Genomic DNA, 17,042 nt, shown 5'->3' on the forward strand with positions numbered 1-17,042 from the left:
CTCCAGCTGACCCAGGGTTGGGCTAAGGCCTGAGCCCACAATGAGCTGCACCATCAGAAGACAGGGGCCCAGCGCGCAGACCCAGTCGGAGGTCCCCCCAAGCTCTAAGATGAATTTCTTTCTCTTGTGTAGCTGGGCTGATCACCAGCAATGAGGAAATCCAAGCAGCATCCATGCCAGAATTTAACCTATCAGTTTGGAGTGTTTTAGAGTCCTCTCCTTTTCAAAACCAAGCTTTTAGGATGACCACTTCTCTTTTCATTTGGGCTGTGATTTCATAGTGCTGTATTCTTTGGATACGGTTTCTGACTTCTTCTTTGTCTACCCCAGGAGGCTGTCTTGTCTCTGGTGTATTTTGGGCTTCTGATTTCATTATGTTGTTTTCCCATAAAACTTTGGTATAAAAATCTGGTTTGCAGAACTTCTTCCCCATTTCAAGTCATAAAGCACAATTTTTCTTTTTGGTTCGTTCGGACAGAAACACTTCCTATCTCTGAAGGCACTTGCCATCAGGAGTTCTGGTAAAAACATCCTGGTGTTCCTGAAGCACGAGCAGAGCCTCAATTCTCTGAATTTCTGTTCAGAGGATGGCTACTGCCCCAGCAAGAATCCCTGGGACGAGAGGCATGGTCTAGCAGCCACCTCCCTCCGTGCAGTACTAGGAATGGTCAGTTTTAACTTAAGTATTAAAGCTAAGGGTTTCTCAGTTGGATTTTGAAATTTATTGCTGAATTTTAAAGTAACCTTCGCTACCCTATGTCACTGGTTCTAATACCTGATGTTTCTACGTTTTAACAACTCTGACGTTGGGATGCCTCTTAGGATTGCTGAGAGCAGGCGTTGGTTGTGACTGAGCTGTCACTTCAAGTCTTGGCTGTTATTCCGGGTGGTGTGACAGGGCTTCTGAAGTTTCTTAATATTCAGTCGGCAAAACACTTAAGGACTCTTTGAGGAAGGATTGTGTGGCCTGGTTACTGTCAGAATTTATCTTTCGTTGACATTTTCTGATAATGTTCAGAAACAAGCAGAACGGAAGTCTGCTCAGAGAAAAGAGACAATAGTAGAGCGTCTGTTTCTAAAGTTAGAGCACCCTCCGCATCTCGATGGTGCAGACGGTGCCAGGTGGAAAACATAGGCATGCATGACTCAGATGCGAAAGTGTTTTGGAAAACTTGGACTCTGCGTGAATGTTTCAAGAATTCCTTGATCATTTTATTTCACTCACGGCAACCTACTCTAGCAAACTGTAAACTTTCCAAAGTCTGCAGGAGAGTTTTTTAGCTTTCAAGCCCAGCTTCCTGGCACCTGTCAGATGTTCAAGGAGTGGTTGTTGAATGACTAATGAATGCACAATGGAGGGAAAGAAGATGGGAAGACCAACTGTGAAAGAGAAAGGAGGTCTGAAGGCGATGTTATGAGTGAGGCTTAAAATGGACCTTGAGGGTTGAACAGGAGCTCGCAAACTGATGAGGAGAGAGAGGGTATTTCAAGTTCATGGAAAAGTATGTGTTAAAAACAGAGGCCCAGGAAAGCGGCCTGCGCTTGGAAAATCACAACTATCATTCAGCTCTCTGGAAAGCCAAGATGAGAAATTGGTATGAATGAGAGTGAAAAGGACATTTGAACCTTGACCAGTTTCAAGCACTTTTATTAAATTCATGTGGACTTTATTTCTAGATCACAGATTTCAATCCTTTCTGACTTTAATAGAATGACTCATGATATAAAAGAGTTATCGTCTGACAGTGAACGAGTCAAAGCCTGGCTTTTCCCAAAGTGAAATTTATATTTTCTATTTTAACATTATTTTAGTCTTAATTTTTGGTAGGCTACTGGAGCAAATATTTTCATCATATTCTAGAACATACACTGAATTGCTATGGTTTTGAAAGACAAAAAATTATTATTATGTATTTCATTGCAACAATAATAGAGTATAAGGATTAAAAATGCAGTAAGTGGGGAGACGGCTGGCAGAGGACCGAGGACTTCTGGGCCATGAAAATACTCTGTATGGTGTTATGATGACAGATGTATGTCACTACCTATGTGTCCAAACCCGCAGAATGTATAACACCAAGAATGAATCCAAGGGAAACTGTGGACTTCGGGTGACGATGAAGTGTCGACACAGGCTCATCCTTGGGGACACCCCTCCCCCTCTGGTGAGTGAGGACGGTGATGGGACAGGTGTGTGTGTTGGGAGAGGGGGTACCTGGGAAATTCCCGTATCCTCCCCTCTTTGTTGTTGTACACCTCAAACTGCTCCAAAAAACACAGCCTTAGAAAAATGCAGTAATATGATTGAGAAATAATATTTTGCATATGACTAACAAACACACCTAGAAATAAAAATTAAAAAAAAAAAAACACAAAAACCCAACAGGGTTTATAGTACAAAACAGCCTTGGTGTGGCTGGATGAGGTGAAACTTCCAAGGCACCTGCTGGGAGACAAGAGCTGGTTCGGTGAAGTCACCTGCAGCCATGGTGGGCCCCACGTATGGCAGGGGTATAGGAAGGAGCAAGACTGGTGACAATCCCACATCGCATCAGCTTGTCTGTGGGGAATGAGGCAGCCAGAAGCCATTTCCCATATGCTGCCGTTCAGCTCTGACCTCATCGCTTTCTGACTAATCCTCCAGCCAAGACAACTGGAAGCGGATAAAATCCAGAAACAAAACTCGTGAAGCCATCGGAAAGGCCTCCAGATTTAGAGAACAAGTTTACTTCTATGAAAAACCATTTATGGGGTCCTTTCCCACACATCAGAGTGCCTTCTCTGATGTGGATGTGCCCAGGAGTGGCTGGGCACGTGGGAACCCAGATCGAGGGGTTGTGGCTGGAAGGGAGGAGAGGAAGAGCGTCGGCTAAGCCCACATGCTCATTTCAGATGCTTACGCGGACAAGTGCTAACGGTCAGTCAGTGGCGTAAATGTTTGAACCAACAGGGAGCCTTGTCTAAAATGAAATCCCTCCCCGGGCTCGCGGGCTTCTTGAGCATAGGGTTTCAAATGCACCCCACCCCCTGGGCCACAGTGTGAGGCGTTTGGGGGGGTGACCTTTCTGATGTTTTACTCCTGTGAGTGGAGGAGCGGTCCCGGGCAGGAGTGGGGGGTTGTGGGGAGCTGGGATCTGTAAGCTACTGGGATCTCCCCCGCTCCAGGAAGGGCTCGGAGGCCTGGCCGGCCAGCCTTGCCCTTGCTGGGCCCACACACACATTAAATCCTCGCCACTTCCTGGGGAAGCCTCACTCACCCCTTCTCACCTTGTACGTGACCAGTTTCTATTCCCAGTGACTTCTCACAGCTGAAGTTGCTCATAGCTAGTCTCATGCTTATCTGTCACTCGTGGACTATTTCTGGCCAGACCTTCCTGGAAAGTCACCGGAAGACCAGGATCTCTCCATAAAAAAAGAAACGATAAACCTAAAGAAGGGCATTCCGACCCAGATTGAAAATGATTTCATAAAACTTCATTAAATAAAACGGTTTCATGACAAATATTTCTACAATGCACAGTTATTATCTAATTTGTCTCTGCCAGAGGATGAGAGAAATACAGTCACTGTGATGACTATGTGTGGTGCCACATTTAGGCGCAGTAATAGAAGTCGGACAGGCCTACCAGAAGCACACAGGGGATAGCGACAGGAAATTGGGGTCCTGTTCGTTTCTCTCTGATTGTAAAGGGAAGTAAGTCATCTGTTCTGGTAAGAACTCCTATCACACATTAACAGAGCCTAAGTTGTAGTAATATACCCAATTTGCTGTGAAATTCCTTTGTGAGAAGTAATGGTTATAATGAAACTTTAATTCATAGTTCACTCTAGAACCATAGTCAAGGACTTCACCTATAAATTCATTTATAGTGAATGAACATCTTAGGTGCCAAATATTCAGCAGTACCTGACATACCCCTCAGTCCTCATAGTCGGTATATATATTTTTTAATTGTTGTAATTGACATACAATTGTCATACAATATTTCATTCCTTTCAGGTGAAAGAAGAGATTGGGGTGTGTATATATGTGGGGTGTGATTGTGTCTTATGTGGTGTCTATGTGTATATACGACGTGGGTTTGTATGGAAGTAGACACCATGGGAAATTTATCAGCAAATACAGGCACTCGGAGTTAGCCCAAAGTAATCCGTTCCTAAAAATGTGGCAGCTCGTGGATTTTCAGGTAGTGGGAACCCAATCTCATGTTTTCTAAACAGGAAAAGTAAGATCACAAATCAAACAAAACACAAATCAAAACCAGATACCACCTTACACCAGTCAGAATGGCAAAAATCAAAAAGGCAAGAAACAACAAATGTTGGAGAAGTTATGAAGAGAGGAGAGTCCTCTTACACTGTTGGTGGGAATGCAAGTTGGTACAGACACTTTGGAAAAGAGTGTGGAGGTTTCTCAAAAAGTAAAAAATAGAGCTACCCTATGACCCAGCAACTGCACTACTGGGCATTTACCCCAAAGATACAGCTGTAGTGAAAAGAAGGGCCATATGCACCCCAATGTTCATAGCAGCAACAGCCACAGTCGCCAAACTGTGGAAGGAGCTGAAATGCCCTTCAATAGATGAATGGATAAAGAAGATGCGGTCCAGGGGACAAGATGGCGGGGAAGTAGGAGGAGGCGCCTTTTCAACTTGTACCCCAAAGTGAGCTGATTACCTACCAAAGAACTCCGATCAGCCATGAAATCAGCCTGAGATCAGAATTATATACGTCTGGATCTCTATAGGGGCAGAAGACGCCAGTGGGCAAGTAAAGCAAAATGGGAACGGCGGCGGACTGATATCGGAAGATAAACAAAAGGGGGAGGGAGCCTCCAGAGGCGACCGGTTGGAAAGTAATACCCCAGTCCGAGCAAGGGTGCCCTGCGTCTGGGGACCAGCATTAACTTGGACACTGGCTGAAAGCACTCCAAATGAGCAAAGGATCGCGGTGGGGAGATTGTGGGAATCCGGGCGGCTAGGGACAGGGGCTTAAGTCCCCGGTCCCAGGACAGCCTCCGCTGTCCTGGGCACAGAGAGTGTGGCAGAGAAACCAGCTCTTGGTCCCTAAGCCTACAGCAGTCCATTTCCTGTGAGGGGATGGAAGCCACGCAGGGGGCAGAACGCGAGAGCCCTGCTGCAGAGTCAGAGATACTCCCCTGAGAGAGGTATAAAGGCCCAGCCGGTGCCCTTTGATATGCGCCATTGTTTCAGAGCCTGCACCAAACTCTACGCCCAGAGAGGGGCGCCCAGAGAGGTGCGCGGAGGCCCAGTCTGGTGCTCTCGGACCTGCACCCGGGTCTCAGAGCCTGAGACCCGCGCGCGAACCTCAGCCTCCCCTGAAAGTGGTGCGCGCAAGCCCGACGCTCTTAGACCCAGAAAGACCAGGCACTCCCAGCCCGGGCCCGCGGGAAAATCTCAGTGTGCGACTGCTGCTTGGAACCTCTCTAGCGGTCTGGAGGTGCCCAGAGCCGCTGCTGCTGAGGTTTTGGGTACAAGCAAAAGATCCTGCATCCCCAGGGACCGCGACTTGGAACCTGCTCTGCCAGCTGCCAAGGGGGAACTTATTTGGGCTCTGCAGCCAGACTGAGGCTTCTCTCTGAGAGGGAGATCAGGGTGCTGTTTGTTTTCCTCTAAAACTACAAAAACTATCAAAAGCGGTCAAAGTGAGGAAAAAAAAAAAGTGAACAAACATAAAAACCTGCCAGAGAACAAAAGCCTGGGAAAAAAAAAAACCAGTTTCCTCAGAGCCCACCCCCTTGAGGGGGGCAGGAAGACTTAAGTCAGAAACATCACTGACTGAAAACCCACGTGGCAGGCCCCTCCCCCAGAAAACAAACCAAGAAAGAAAAAAAAAAAGGACTACAAGAGAACAACCACTACTTCGTAGGAAAACTTTTATTTTTCATTCATTCCCACTATTCTGGTTCTTTTTTTTTTAATATATAGGTAATTTTTTTAAACCTAATAACCATCACAACGAGCTATCCAGTACATCAAATTCCATAATAACCTTCTAACCTGAACTTTTTGATACATACACCTATGTTTTTCTTTTGCATTTCTCTTTTTTGAATTCCTTTTTTTTAAATTTTAATTTAGTTTAGTCTAGTTTATTCCTTTTTATTTTTATCTTCTAATATTCATATAGAGTTAAACTTCAAAGTAATCCCCTTTCCCCAATCAATACTACCCCTATAGGTAAACTAATTTTTAATCCCCCTTTATCTTAGGAAAGTTGAGTCCTTTAACAACGATATCAAGATACATCCAGGAAGAATCAAAACAACCTTCCTCGCACACACTGAGAATTTATAACCACTCTCCCAACTTTTTCTTCCACCAGTGTTTCTGTGTTTTTGTGTTTGTCCTGATAGTATATAAATCTTACACTTGGGGTTCTTTTTGACGAGGTTCTTCCTTTATTTGCATATATATATATAATTTTCCCTTGTCATATACTTTTATCAGTCTTTTTGTTTGTCTGTTTTTGTTTGTTTACTTCATAAATCTTACCTTGGGGCCCATTTGGGCTGAACCTTCTCTTCCATCTTCCCTTTCTTTCCTGTCTCTCTCTCTATCTCTTTTTTTTTTCCTTTTCCTTTTCTTTGGTCTCTCATTTGGGTGGGGAATCCTGATTGCTCAGAAGTGTTCCAGGGTGCACCTTGACTACACCACGGTTTATACATCCAGCTACATCTGTTCAGTCATCTCCCACCAAAATGACTAGGAGGAGGAATGCCCAACAAAAGAAAAATACAGAAGATGGACCTTCTGCAACAGAGCTAATGGATATCAACATAGACAATATGTCAGAAAGAGAATTCAGGCTAACAATTATCCAGGCAATAGCTAGGTTGGAGAAAGCCATGCATGACCAAACAGAATTGATTAGGGCTGAGCTGAAAGCGACCAGACAGGATGTTCACAATAATAGGGCGGAGCTTAAAGCTACCAGGGAGGAGGTTCACAATGCTCTCAATGAGTTCCAATCTAATCTAAACTCTCTCAAAGCTAGGGTAACTGAGACAGAAGATAGAATTAGTGATCTGGAGGACAAACAGATAGAAAGGATCAGGAAGAAGCCTGGAACAAACAGCCTAGAAACCACGAAAACAGAATCAGCAAATAAATGATGCCATGAAACATTCCAACGTCAGAATTATTGGAATCCCTGAAGGGGAGGAGAAAGAAAGAAGTCTAGAAGATACAGTGGAACAAGTCCTTCATGAAAATTTTCCCAATCTCGCGAATAGAACCAGCGTTCATGTACTAGAGGCTCAACGGTCTCCACCCAAGATTATACATTCCAAAAAAAATCACGACACCTGATAGTCAAATTGAGGAATTATAATTGTAGGTATAATCTCTTGAAAGCCGCCAGGGCAAAGAGGCTCCTTACTTACAGAGGAAAGCCCATCAGAATAACATCAGACCTGTCCATAGAGACCTGGCAAGCCAGAAAAAGCTGGCAAAATATATTCAGGGCACTAAATGAGAAGAACATGCAGCCAAGACTTTATCCAGCAAGACTGACATTCAAAATGGATGGAGAGATAAAGAGTTTCCCAGACCGGCAAGGCTTAAAAGACTATGAACCACCAAGCCGACACTGCAGGAAATATTAAGGGGGGTTCTATAAAAAAGGAAAAATCCTAAGAATAGCATTGAACAGAAATATAGAGACAGTCTAGAGAAAGAAAGGCTTCAAAGGTAATTTGATGTCAATAAAAACGTATCTATCAATAATCACTCTCAACGTGAATGGCCTAAATGCGCCCATAAAACTGCACAGGGTTGCAGATTGGATAAAACGACAGGACCCATCCATATGTTGTCTACAAGAGACCCATTTTGAACCTAAAGATACACACAGACTGAAAGTGAAGGGATGGAGAAGCATTTTTCATGCCAATGGGCCTCAAAAGAAGGCTGGGGTAGCGATTCTGATATCAGATAAATTAGATTTTAAACTAAAGACTGTAGTCAGAGATACAGAAGGACACTACATAATCCTTAAAGGGATTATCCACCAAGATGATCTAACAATTGTAAATATCTATGCCCCCAATATGGGAGCAGCTAATTACATAAGAAAACTGTTAATCAAGATAAAGAGTCATATTGATATGAATACACTAATCGTAGGAGATCTTAACACGCCTCTTCTCAGAAATAGACAGACCATTGAAGCAGAAAATCAATAAAGAAACAAGAGCACTGAATGACACATTGGAACAGATGGACCTCATAGATATATACAGAACATTCAACCCTAAAACGACAGAATACTCATTCTTCTCAAGTGCACATGGAACCTTCTCAAGAATAGACCACATACTGGGTCACAAATCAGGACTCAACCGATACCAAAAGACTGCGATTATTCCCTGCATATTTTCAGATCACAATGCTTTGAAACTGGAACTCAATCACAAGGAAAAGTTCAGAAGGAACTCAAACACCTGGAAGCTAAAGGCCATCTTGCTTAAGAATGCTTGGATCAACCAGGAGATCAAAGAAGAACTGAAACAATTCATGGAAACCAATGAGAATGAAGACACTTCGGTCCAAAACCTATGGGATACAGCAAAGTCAGTCCTAAGAGGGAAATACATATCCATCCAAGCCTCCCTCAAAAAAATTGAAAAATCCACACAGCAGCTTTCTCTACACCTTAAAGAACTGGAGAATCAACAACAAATCAAACCAACTCCGCACATAAGGGAAATCATCAACATTAGAGCTGAGATCAATGCAGTAGAAACCAAAGAGACAGTAGAACATATCAATGAAACTAGAAGTTGGTTTTGTGAAAGAATCAATAAGATCGATAAGCCACTGGCCACATTAATCCAAAAGAAAAGAGAGAAAGCCCAAATTCATAAAATTATGAATGAAAATGGAGAGATCACAACTAACACCAAGGAAGTAGAAACAATCATCAGAAGTTATTATCAACAGTTATATGCCAATAAGCTTAGCAACCTTGATGAAATGGATGCATTCCTGGAAAACTATAAACTCGCAAAATTGAACCAGGAAGAAATCGACAACCTGAATAGACCGATATCTAGTAACGACATTGAAGCAGTGATCAAAAACCTCCCAAAAAACAAGAGCCCAGGACCTGATGGCTTCCCTGGGGAATTCTACCAAACTTTCAAAGAAGAAATAACACCTATTCTCCTGAAGCTGTTTCAAAAATTGAAGCAGAAGGAAAACTTCCAGACTCTTTCTATGAAGCCAGCATTACCCTGATCCCCAAACCAGGCAAAGACCCTACCAAAAAGGAGAATTTCAGACCAATATCACTGATGAATATGGATGCTAAGATTCTCAACAAGATCCTAGCAAACAGGATCCAACAGCACATTCAAAAGATTATCCACCATGACCAGGTGGGATTCATCCCTGGGCTACAAGGATGGTTCAACATTCGCAAATCAATCAATGTGATACAACAAATTAATATGAGAAGAGAGAAGAACCACATGGTCCTCTCAATTGATGCAGAAAAAGCATTTGACAAAATCCAGCATCCATTCCTGATTAAAATGCTTCAAAGTGTAGGGATAGAGGGAACATTCCTGAACTTCATCAAATCTATCTATGAAAGACCAACAGCAAATATCATCCTCAATGGGAAAAAGCTTGCAGCCTTCCCGGTGAGATCAGGAACAAGACAAGGATGCCCACTTTCACCACTCTTGTTCAACTTAGTATTAGAAGTCCTAGCAACAGCAATCAGACAACAAAGAGAAATAAAAAGTATCCAAATTGGCAATGAAGAAGTCAAACTCTCTCTTCGCAGATGACATGATTCTTTCTATGGAAAACCCAAAAGACTCCACCCCAAACTACTAGAACTCATACAGCAATTCAGCAACGTGGCAGGATACAAAGTCAATGTGCAGAAATCAGTGGCTTTCTTATACACTAACAATGAAAATACAGAAAGGGAAATTAGAGAATCGATTCCATTTACTATAGCACCAAGAACCATAAGATACCTGGGAATAAACTTAACCAAAGAGGTAAAGGATCTGTACTTGAGGAACTACAGAACACTCATGAAGGAAACTGAAGAAGACACAAAAAGATGGAAGACCATTCCATGCTCTTGGATCGGAAGAATAAACATTGTTAAAATGTCTATACTGCCTAGAGCAATCTATACTTTTAATGCCATTCCGATCAAAATTCCACTGGTATTCTTCAAAGAGCTGGAGCAAATAATCCAGAAATTTGTATGGAATCAGAAGAGACCCTGAATCGCTAAGAAAATGTTGAAAACAAAAATAAAACTGGGGGCATCACTTTACCTGATTTCAAGCTTTATTACAAAGCTGTGGTCACCAAGACAGCATGGTACTGGCATAAAAACAGACACATAGACAGTGGAACAGAGTAGAGAGCCCAGATATGGACCCTCAACTCTATGGTCAATTAATCTTCGACAAAATGGGAAAAAATATACAGTGGAAAAAAGACAGTCTCTTCAATAAATGGTGCTGGGAAAACTGGGCAGCTATATGTAGATGAATGAAACTCGACCATTCTCTTACACCGTACACAAAGATAAACTCAAGATGGATAAAAGACCTCAACGTGAGACAGGAATCCATCAGAATCCTAGAAGAGAACATAGGCAGTAATCTCTTTGATATCAGCCACAGCAACTTCTTTCAAGATATGTCTCCAAAGGCAAAGGAAACAAAAGCGAAAATAAACTTTTGGGACTTCATCAAAATCAAAAGCTTCTGCACAGCAAAGGAAACAGTCAAAAAAACAAAGAGGCAACCCATGGAATGGGAGAAGATATTTGCAAATGCCAGTACAGACAAAAGGTTGATATCCAGGATCTATAATGAACTCCTCAAACTCAACACACACAAAACAGGCAATCATATTAAAAAAATGGGCAGAAGATATCAAGAGAGACTTCTCCAATGAAGACATACAAATGGCTATCAGACACATGAAAAAATGTTCATCATCACTAGCCCTCAGGGAGATTCAAATTAAAACCACATTGAGATATCACCTTACACCAGTAGAATGGCCAAAATTAACAAGACAGGAAACAACATGTGTTAGAGGGGATGTGGAGAAAGGGGAACCCTCTTACACTGTTGGTGGGAATGCAGGTTGGTGCAGCCTCTTTGGAGAACAGTGTGGAGATTCCTCAAGAAATTAAGAATAGAACTTCCCTATGACGCTGCAATTGCACTCCTGGGTATTTACCCCAAAGATACAGATGTAGTGAAAAGAAGGGCCATCTGTACCCCAATGTTTATAGCAGCAATAGCCACGGTCGCCAAACTGTGGAAAGAACCAAGATGCCCTTCAATGGACGAACGGATAAGGAAGATGTGGTCCATATACACTATGGAGTATTATGCCTCCATCAGAAAGGATGAATACCCAACTTTTGTAGCAACATGAACGGGACTGGAAGAGATTATGCTGAGTGAAATAAGTCAAGCAGAGAGAGTCAATTATTATATGATTTCACTTATTTGTGGAGCATAACAAATAGCATGGAGGACATGGGGAGTTGGAGAGGAGAAGGGAGTTGGGGGAGATTGGAAGGGGAGGTGAACCATGAGAGACTATGGACTCTGAAAAACAATCTGAGGAGTTTGAAGTGGCGGGGGTGTGGGAGGTCGGGGTACCAGGTGGTGGGTATTATAGAGGGCACAGATTGCATGGAGCACTGGGTGTGGTGAAAAAATAATGAATACTGTTATGCTGAAAATAAATAAATTTAATTAAAAAAAAAAGAAGATGCGGTCCATAATTACAATGGAATATTAGGCAGCCATCAGAAAGGATGAATACCTAACTTTTGCATCAACTTGGATGGGATTAGAAGAGATTATGCTGAGTAAAATAAAACAAACAGAGAAAGTAAATTATCACATGATTGCAGTTATTTGTGGAACATAAGGAATAGCATGGAGAATAAGAGGAGAAGGTAAAAATGAAAGGGGAGAAATCAGAGTGGGAGATGAACCACGAGAGACTGTGGACTCTGGGAAACAAACAGAGTTTCAGAGGGGAGGGGAGGGGGCGGATGGCTTAGCCCGGTGATGGGTATTAAGGAGGGCACGGATTGCACAGAACACTGGGTGTGAGAAACAAACAATGAATAATGGAACACTACATCAAAAACTAATGATGTACTGTATGGTAACTAACATAACACAATTAAAAAAAAGAACACATTTCTAATTCACATTAATCCACTGAACTATGTATTTTCTAGTGCTTCAAAAATATCCTGTGCTCAGGAAGCACAGTGAAGCTTTTCAGGCCTAACAGTAGCTCCTAAGTTACCCTGATTTTCCCATGCATAGAAAAAACAATACACCTGAGTCCGACCACAGTTATGTATTCTGTGTATTTATATCGTCCCTTAGGTTTTATTGCTTCCAAGTTTTCTCTTGCAGAAGGCAAGACTCCTTGGGCTCAACCCTTTGCTTCATAGCCTGGTACATTTTTCAGAAAGTGTTTTCACTTAATAATCCAGGGAAGATAACAAGCAACACCGCCCAGCATGTTTAAATAGCACACACAGGAGACGCAACGCTGTTCCCTGGGACCAAAGCCTCGTCTTCTCCTGGGGACATTTGGTAGCGCGAGCATTTTCATGGGCCCACACCTGCCATTTCCATTCAGAGGCTTACAGCTCCAGTAGTAAAATACAGGGCCAACATTCTGATAAACCCGTGAAGTATTTGGAAGGAAGAGTTGTGTTAGTGAAGACACAGCAAAGTCAAGGAAGTTATTTCCTAAGGATTCCTCCAGGTCTTTGTGGGATTTGGAGACAAATCACAAAGTGGCCTGTGAATGATATTCTCTGTGGAATTACGTTGGGTTTCACAGACGCCTCCATCTGACTGTACTATTTTAAAAGAAGTTGGGGCATGAGGAGGACTTCCATTTGAAGGGCAAGAGAAAAACAGAAATCCAATGTTTGTTCGAATGAGAAGTGGCTCTTGAATCCTATCACTGCAATGTTCAGAGAGGGAAAGAGTCTTCTTTCTAGTTAATTATCCTTTAATGCCTAGTAGATTATTTTGCAACAACCAATATGCAACAACACTATTTAAAACCTCCCAGTAGTATTGATTAATTAGGTCTCTCATTTATAGGCTTTAATTGGGTTATTTTTCAAAGGAGAAACAAGAAGTGAACTTCATGCAATGGGCTGACCATCAAGAAATCACATATTATTTTAGGCAGAATGAGAGCTGTCCTCAGGGAATCCCCCCACCCCGGGGCTAGAGTAGCGCAGAGACCTCGGCCTTACCCTTTGATCTCAAGGCTTCTAATACCTTTGAGTCGGCGGTCACATCACTCACTAGCTTGATTTCAATATTTTGTGAAGTCAGTTGGAGCAACTTTTCAAAAAGACGTTGACCCTAGAAAAAAATATTCAGAGATGAGGAAAGTCAGAAAACCTAAAGTATGCTACTTAGGATAGGTATAAATAAATGTATTAACAATTAAAACCATTCCTTCAAATTCTTTTTTTAAAGATTTTATTTATTTATTTGACAGAGATCACAAGTAGGCAGAGAGGCAGGCAGAGAGAGAGAGGTAGGGAAGCAGGCTCCCCGCCGAGCAGAGAGCCCGATGCGGGGCTCAATCCCAGGACCGTGGGGTCATGACCCGAGCCGAAGGCAGAGGCTTTAACCCACTGAGCCACCCAGGTGCCCTTATTCATTCAAACTTTAAAAGGGAAGCGTTTCAGCAGTTAGCGTTCGTGGAAAATTCTTTCAGAAGAGTTCTAGAACCGGAGCAGTAGCATGAACACAGATTACATTATGTTTTCCGAGTGACAATTACTGCAATTCCAAGTTCAATGCTACAGTGCAAATCTACTCTTCTTTTCCTTTTCCATTCTGACATTATCTACACTGGAAGAGGCAGCAGAGACTATTATAAAGTTGTGTTTGGGCCTAGAGAGACCTGGATTCCAGTTGGTTTTCCAATTTATAAGCTGTGTTTCTTCTCACTAATCTCTAGCTTCTTCCTCAGTAGAACGTAGATAAAAATAACATGTACTTTAAAAGGTTTTTTGTGAGAATTAAAGGAATTAGTAGTAGGTAAGTATCCTTTCAGTGGAAGCTCTGATGGGGAAAGTCACAGCTACTTATAGGTGATTTGCCTGAATTCACCTTCTGGTTTAAAACCCCTTTTTACAGAATTCAACTAACGCTCTGCCCTAGCCATCTGTCATTACTAGCACAACCCAAAAATGACTGGAATAAAAATAAAAAATAAAACATAAAGCTTTGCTTACGTAAGATTTTCACAAGCATTACATTTTTATAAGAAACTGTCATCTCCAGGAGACTGCGCTGGGGCAGGTCCTCAGCAATTACACCGTCTCAGGTGAGGGGACAGCAACCTTAGCTCGTTTATTTTCCCTTGTGTGTGTTCACAGACTCCCTCTCCTATCATAAAAGGAACTGGTCTTCTTTTATTGATTTTGGAGAACTTTGTTATTCAGCCACAAACTCAAATGCCTTCCGGGGTCGGACAGGCAGTAAGGTTTGGTCTTCATGGCCCCCAGGTGGCAAAGTCTTATCCTGCTTTGATAAGGACGGACCATTCATAACTAAGAACGATTCGGTACGAAGGATGGGAGGGAAGGGAGGGTGTGGACGCAGGATCCCTGCACTTCAGCCTCAGAAAGCAGAGAAGCCAAAGATGCAAGTCCGAGACTTTGGAGGGTAAGGAGAGCAAGCCGGCAGGACAGTCCTAGGGCCACGCAGCAGGAGGGCAATGTTTGGTGTAATCCAGCCCTGCTGGCCTGGAGCGGGGGCCCCAGATGGCCAGTGCTCTCTCATCCCTGAGTACCAGAGGGCGGAGCGGGAACTGCACCCCATGGCAGGGACATAAGCCTCCCTTCCTCTAACTAAGCATGGAAATCAAGGGGCCCAAAGTGGAGCTCATGAATTACTCCGCACCCAGAGCCTGGAGGCAGGCTCCCTGAGGAGCAGGTGTTCTGGGGAGGGGTGGAATGAGTGTACCAGGCTGGTGTCCACTATTTATTTAAAAGAGATGGGGGGGGGGTGTTGAACAAGAGAGAAACACAGAGAGGCAGAGGAGGGAAGAAAGAAAACAGCAGCCGCCTTGTAGATTGCAGGGTCTATGTGGATTTCAGGTTTCCTGCAGGAGCGGGAAGTCCCCGGCAGCCAGGGGCTCAGATAGCGGCGGAGAAGGATAGCCAGGTGGCGGGGAGCTGTGGTTCTCCTGCAGGGTTATCACCAACACAGCCTTCCTCGTCAGCTCTGGTACCCCATGGACTTGCGGACTGTAATCTTGTCACACACCCTTGGAGGCTTGGGGATGTCTGCATGGCCCAGATTTCTGGAGCCCAGCCTCACGGTCAAACTGTCTGTATTCTTCCCTTCACACAGAGAAAAGGCTTATGTGCGTTGTGTTTTGGGAGACTCCACCGGTAACAAGCCACAGTTTTTACACGAATGCATGTTTTCTTTTTCCCCTGCTCTTAGTTAACAATAGATCTTGCACCAGTGAAATGTAAGAGATCTTCTAACCTATCTGTATTTCTGGCTGTGTGCCTTAAATTGATTCCCACTATGTTATTTTTGTGAGATTTAAAATGAAGACCAGAGCTCTCAAACATAGATGAAAATAGAAACTCCCAAGTTCACAGATACTGGCAGACTGTCATTAAATAAAGCTAATTTTTCCTGTTAGTACGTGCTGATGACTTACCCCAAGGATTCTTAAAATTGTTAATTATAGTACTTACTGTAATGAACTTGGGCCTGGGTGGGTGAAGTTCTCCCCTGTTTACAGTGTCTTACCTTCCTATCTGCACATTTTTGATAAGACATTCGGAATGTAGTAACAAAAGTATGAAGCACAGAGAGTATGAAACACTGAGAGAGATCTCCTCTGAGGGCTTCACTGCTGAGTTAAATCCTCTCGCTGAGGGGTGCCTGGGTGGCTCAGTGGGTTAAAGCCTCTGCCTTTGGCTCAGATCATGATCCCAGGGTCCTGGGATTGAGCCCCACATTGGGCTCTCTGCGTAGCAGGGAGCCTGTTTCCTCTCTCTCTCTCTCTGCCTGCCTCTCTGCCTACTTGTGATCTCTGTCAAATAAATAAATAAAATCTTTAAAAAAAAAAAAATCCTCTCGCTGAGTTTTCATAAAGGAATACAAAAACCTCTTTGGTTTTTAAACATCAGAAACTCCTGAACGACAGGAGTTTGAACTGCATGGGTCCGCTTATATGCAGATTTTTTTTCTTTTTCAACAATCAGGGTAGTCCTGTAAAAATGTTTTCCCAGCCTTAGCATCTTCTTAATTAACATATTTTCTTAGCTTACGTTAATGTACATCTAACATACAAAGTATGTGTTAGTTGGCTCTTTCTGTTATCAGTCAGGCTCTGGTCAACAGGAGGCTATCAGTATCAAGTTTTGGGGAGTCAAAAGTTTCATGCAGATTTTTGACTATGTAGTGGGTTATCCCCCGTTAATCCCCATGTTGTTCAAGGGTCAGCTAATTTTTTTTTTTTAAGATTTTATTTATTTATTTGACAGAGGGAAAGAGAAAGCGAGAGAAAACACAAGCAGGGCGGAAGTAGCAGACTCCCTGTGGAGCTGGGAGCCCTATGCAGGGCTCCATCCTAGGACCCTAGGATGAGGACCTGAGCCAAAGGCAGACTCTTAATGACTGAGTAACCCAGATGCCCCCAAGGGTCAACTAACTTAAAAATGTGCTCTTTCTGATGAGAAACATTAGGCAAAATTTCCAAGTTAAATAAATCATCTTGAAGATAGTCAGTGGTTGAGGCGCGTTGAGCAATTTAAGCCGATTAAGCCCAAGGGGTTGGAGTATGAAGTACGGGGGTGGGGGGGGAGGACTAGTTAACCACCTAATACTGCCCCTTCTTCACCTAAAAAGGAAGAAGCCACTAATAATCTGATAAAGTCAAATACAGATGCATGTAAGGGGCCCAATAAGAGAGAAGACGCTTGAACACAGTAAGCAC

General features: G+C 43.0%; 1 protein-coding gene across 4 annotated transcripts in view; it reads right to left on the reverse strand.

The window, feature by feature from the left end:
* The window catches only part of PLD5 (phospholipase D family member 5), a 394,554-nt gene that overhangs the window by 152,719 nt on the left and 224,793 nt on the right, over positions 1–17,042 (reverse strand). For all 4 annotated transcript variants that reach the window (XM_032317256.1, XM_032317255.1, XM_032317257.1 and 1 more), the window contains one exon: positions 13,318–13,429. In XM_032317256.1, coding sequence (XP_032173147.1) covers positions 13,318–13,429 — 112 coding nt within the window. The remainder of the gene's footprint in view (positions 1–13,317; positions 13,430–17,042) is intronic.

This window comes from Mustela erminea, chromosome 17 (genome assembly GCF_009829155.1).
Source record: "Mustela erminea isolate mMusErm1 chromosome 17, mMusErm1.Pri, whole genome shotgun sequence".
NCBI lineage: Eukaryota > Metazoa > Chordata > Mammalia > Carnivora > Mustelidae > Mustela > Mustela erminea.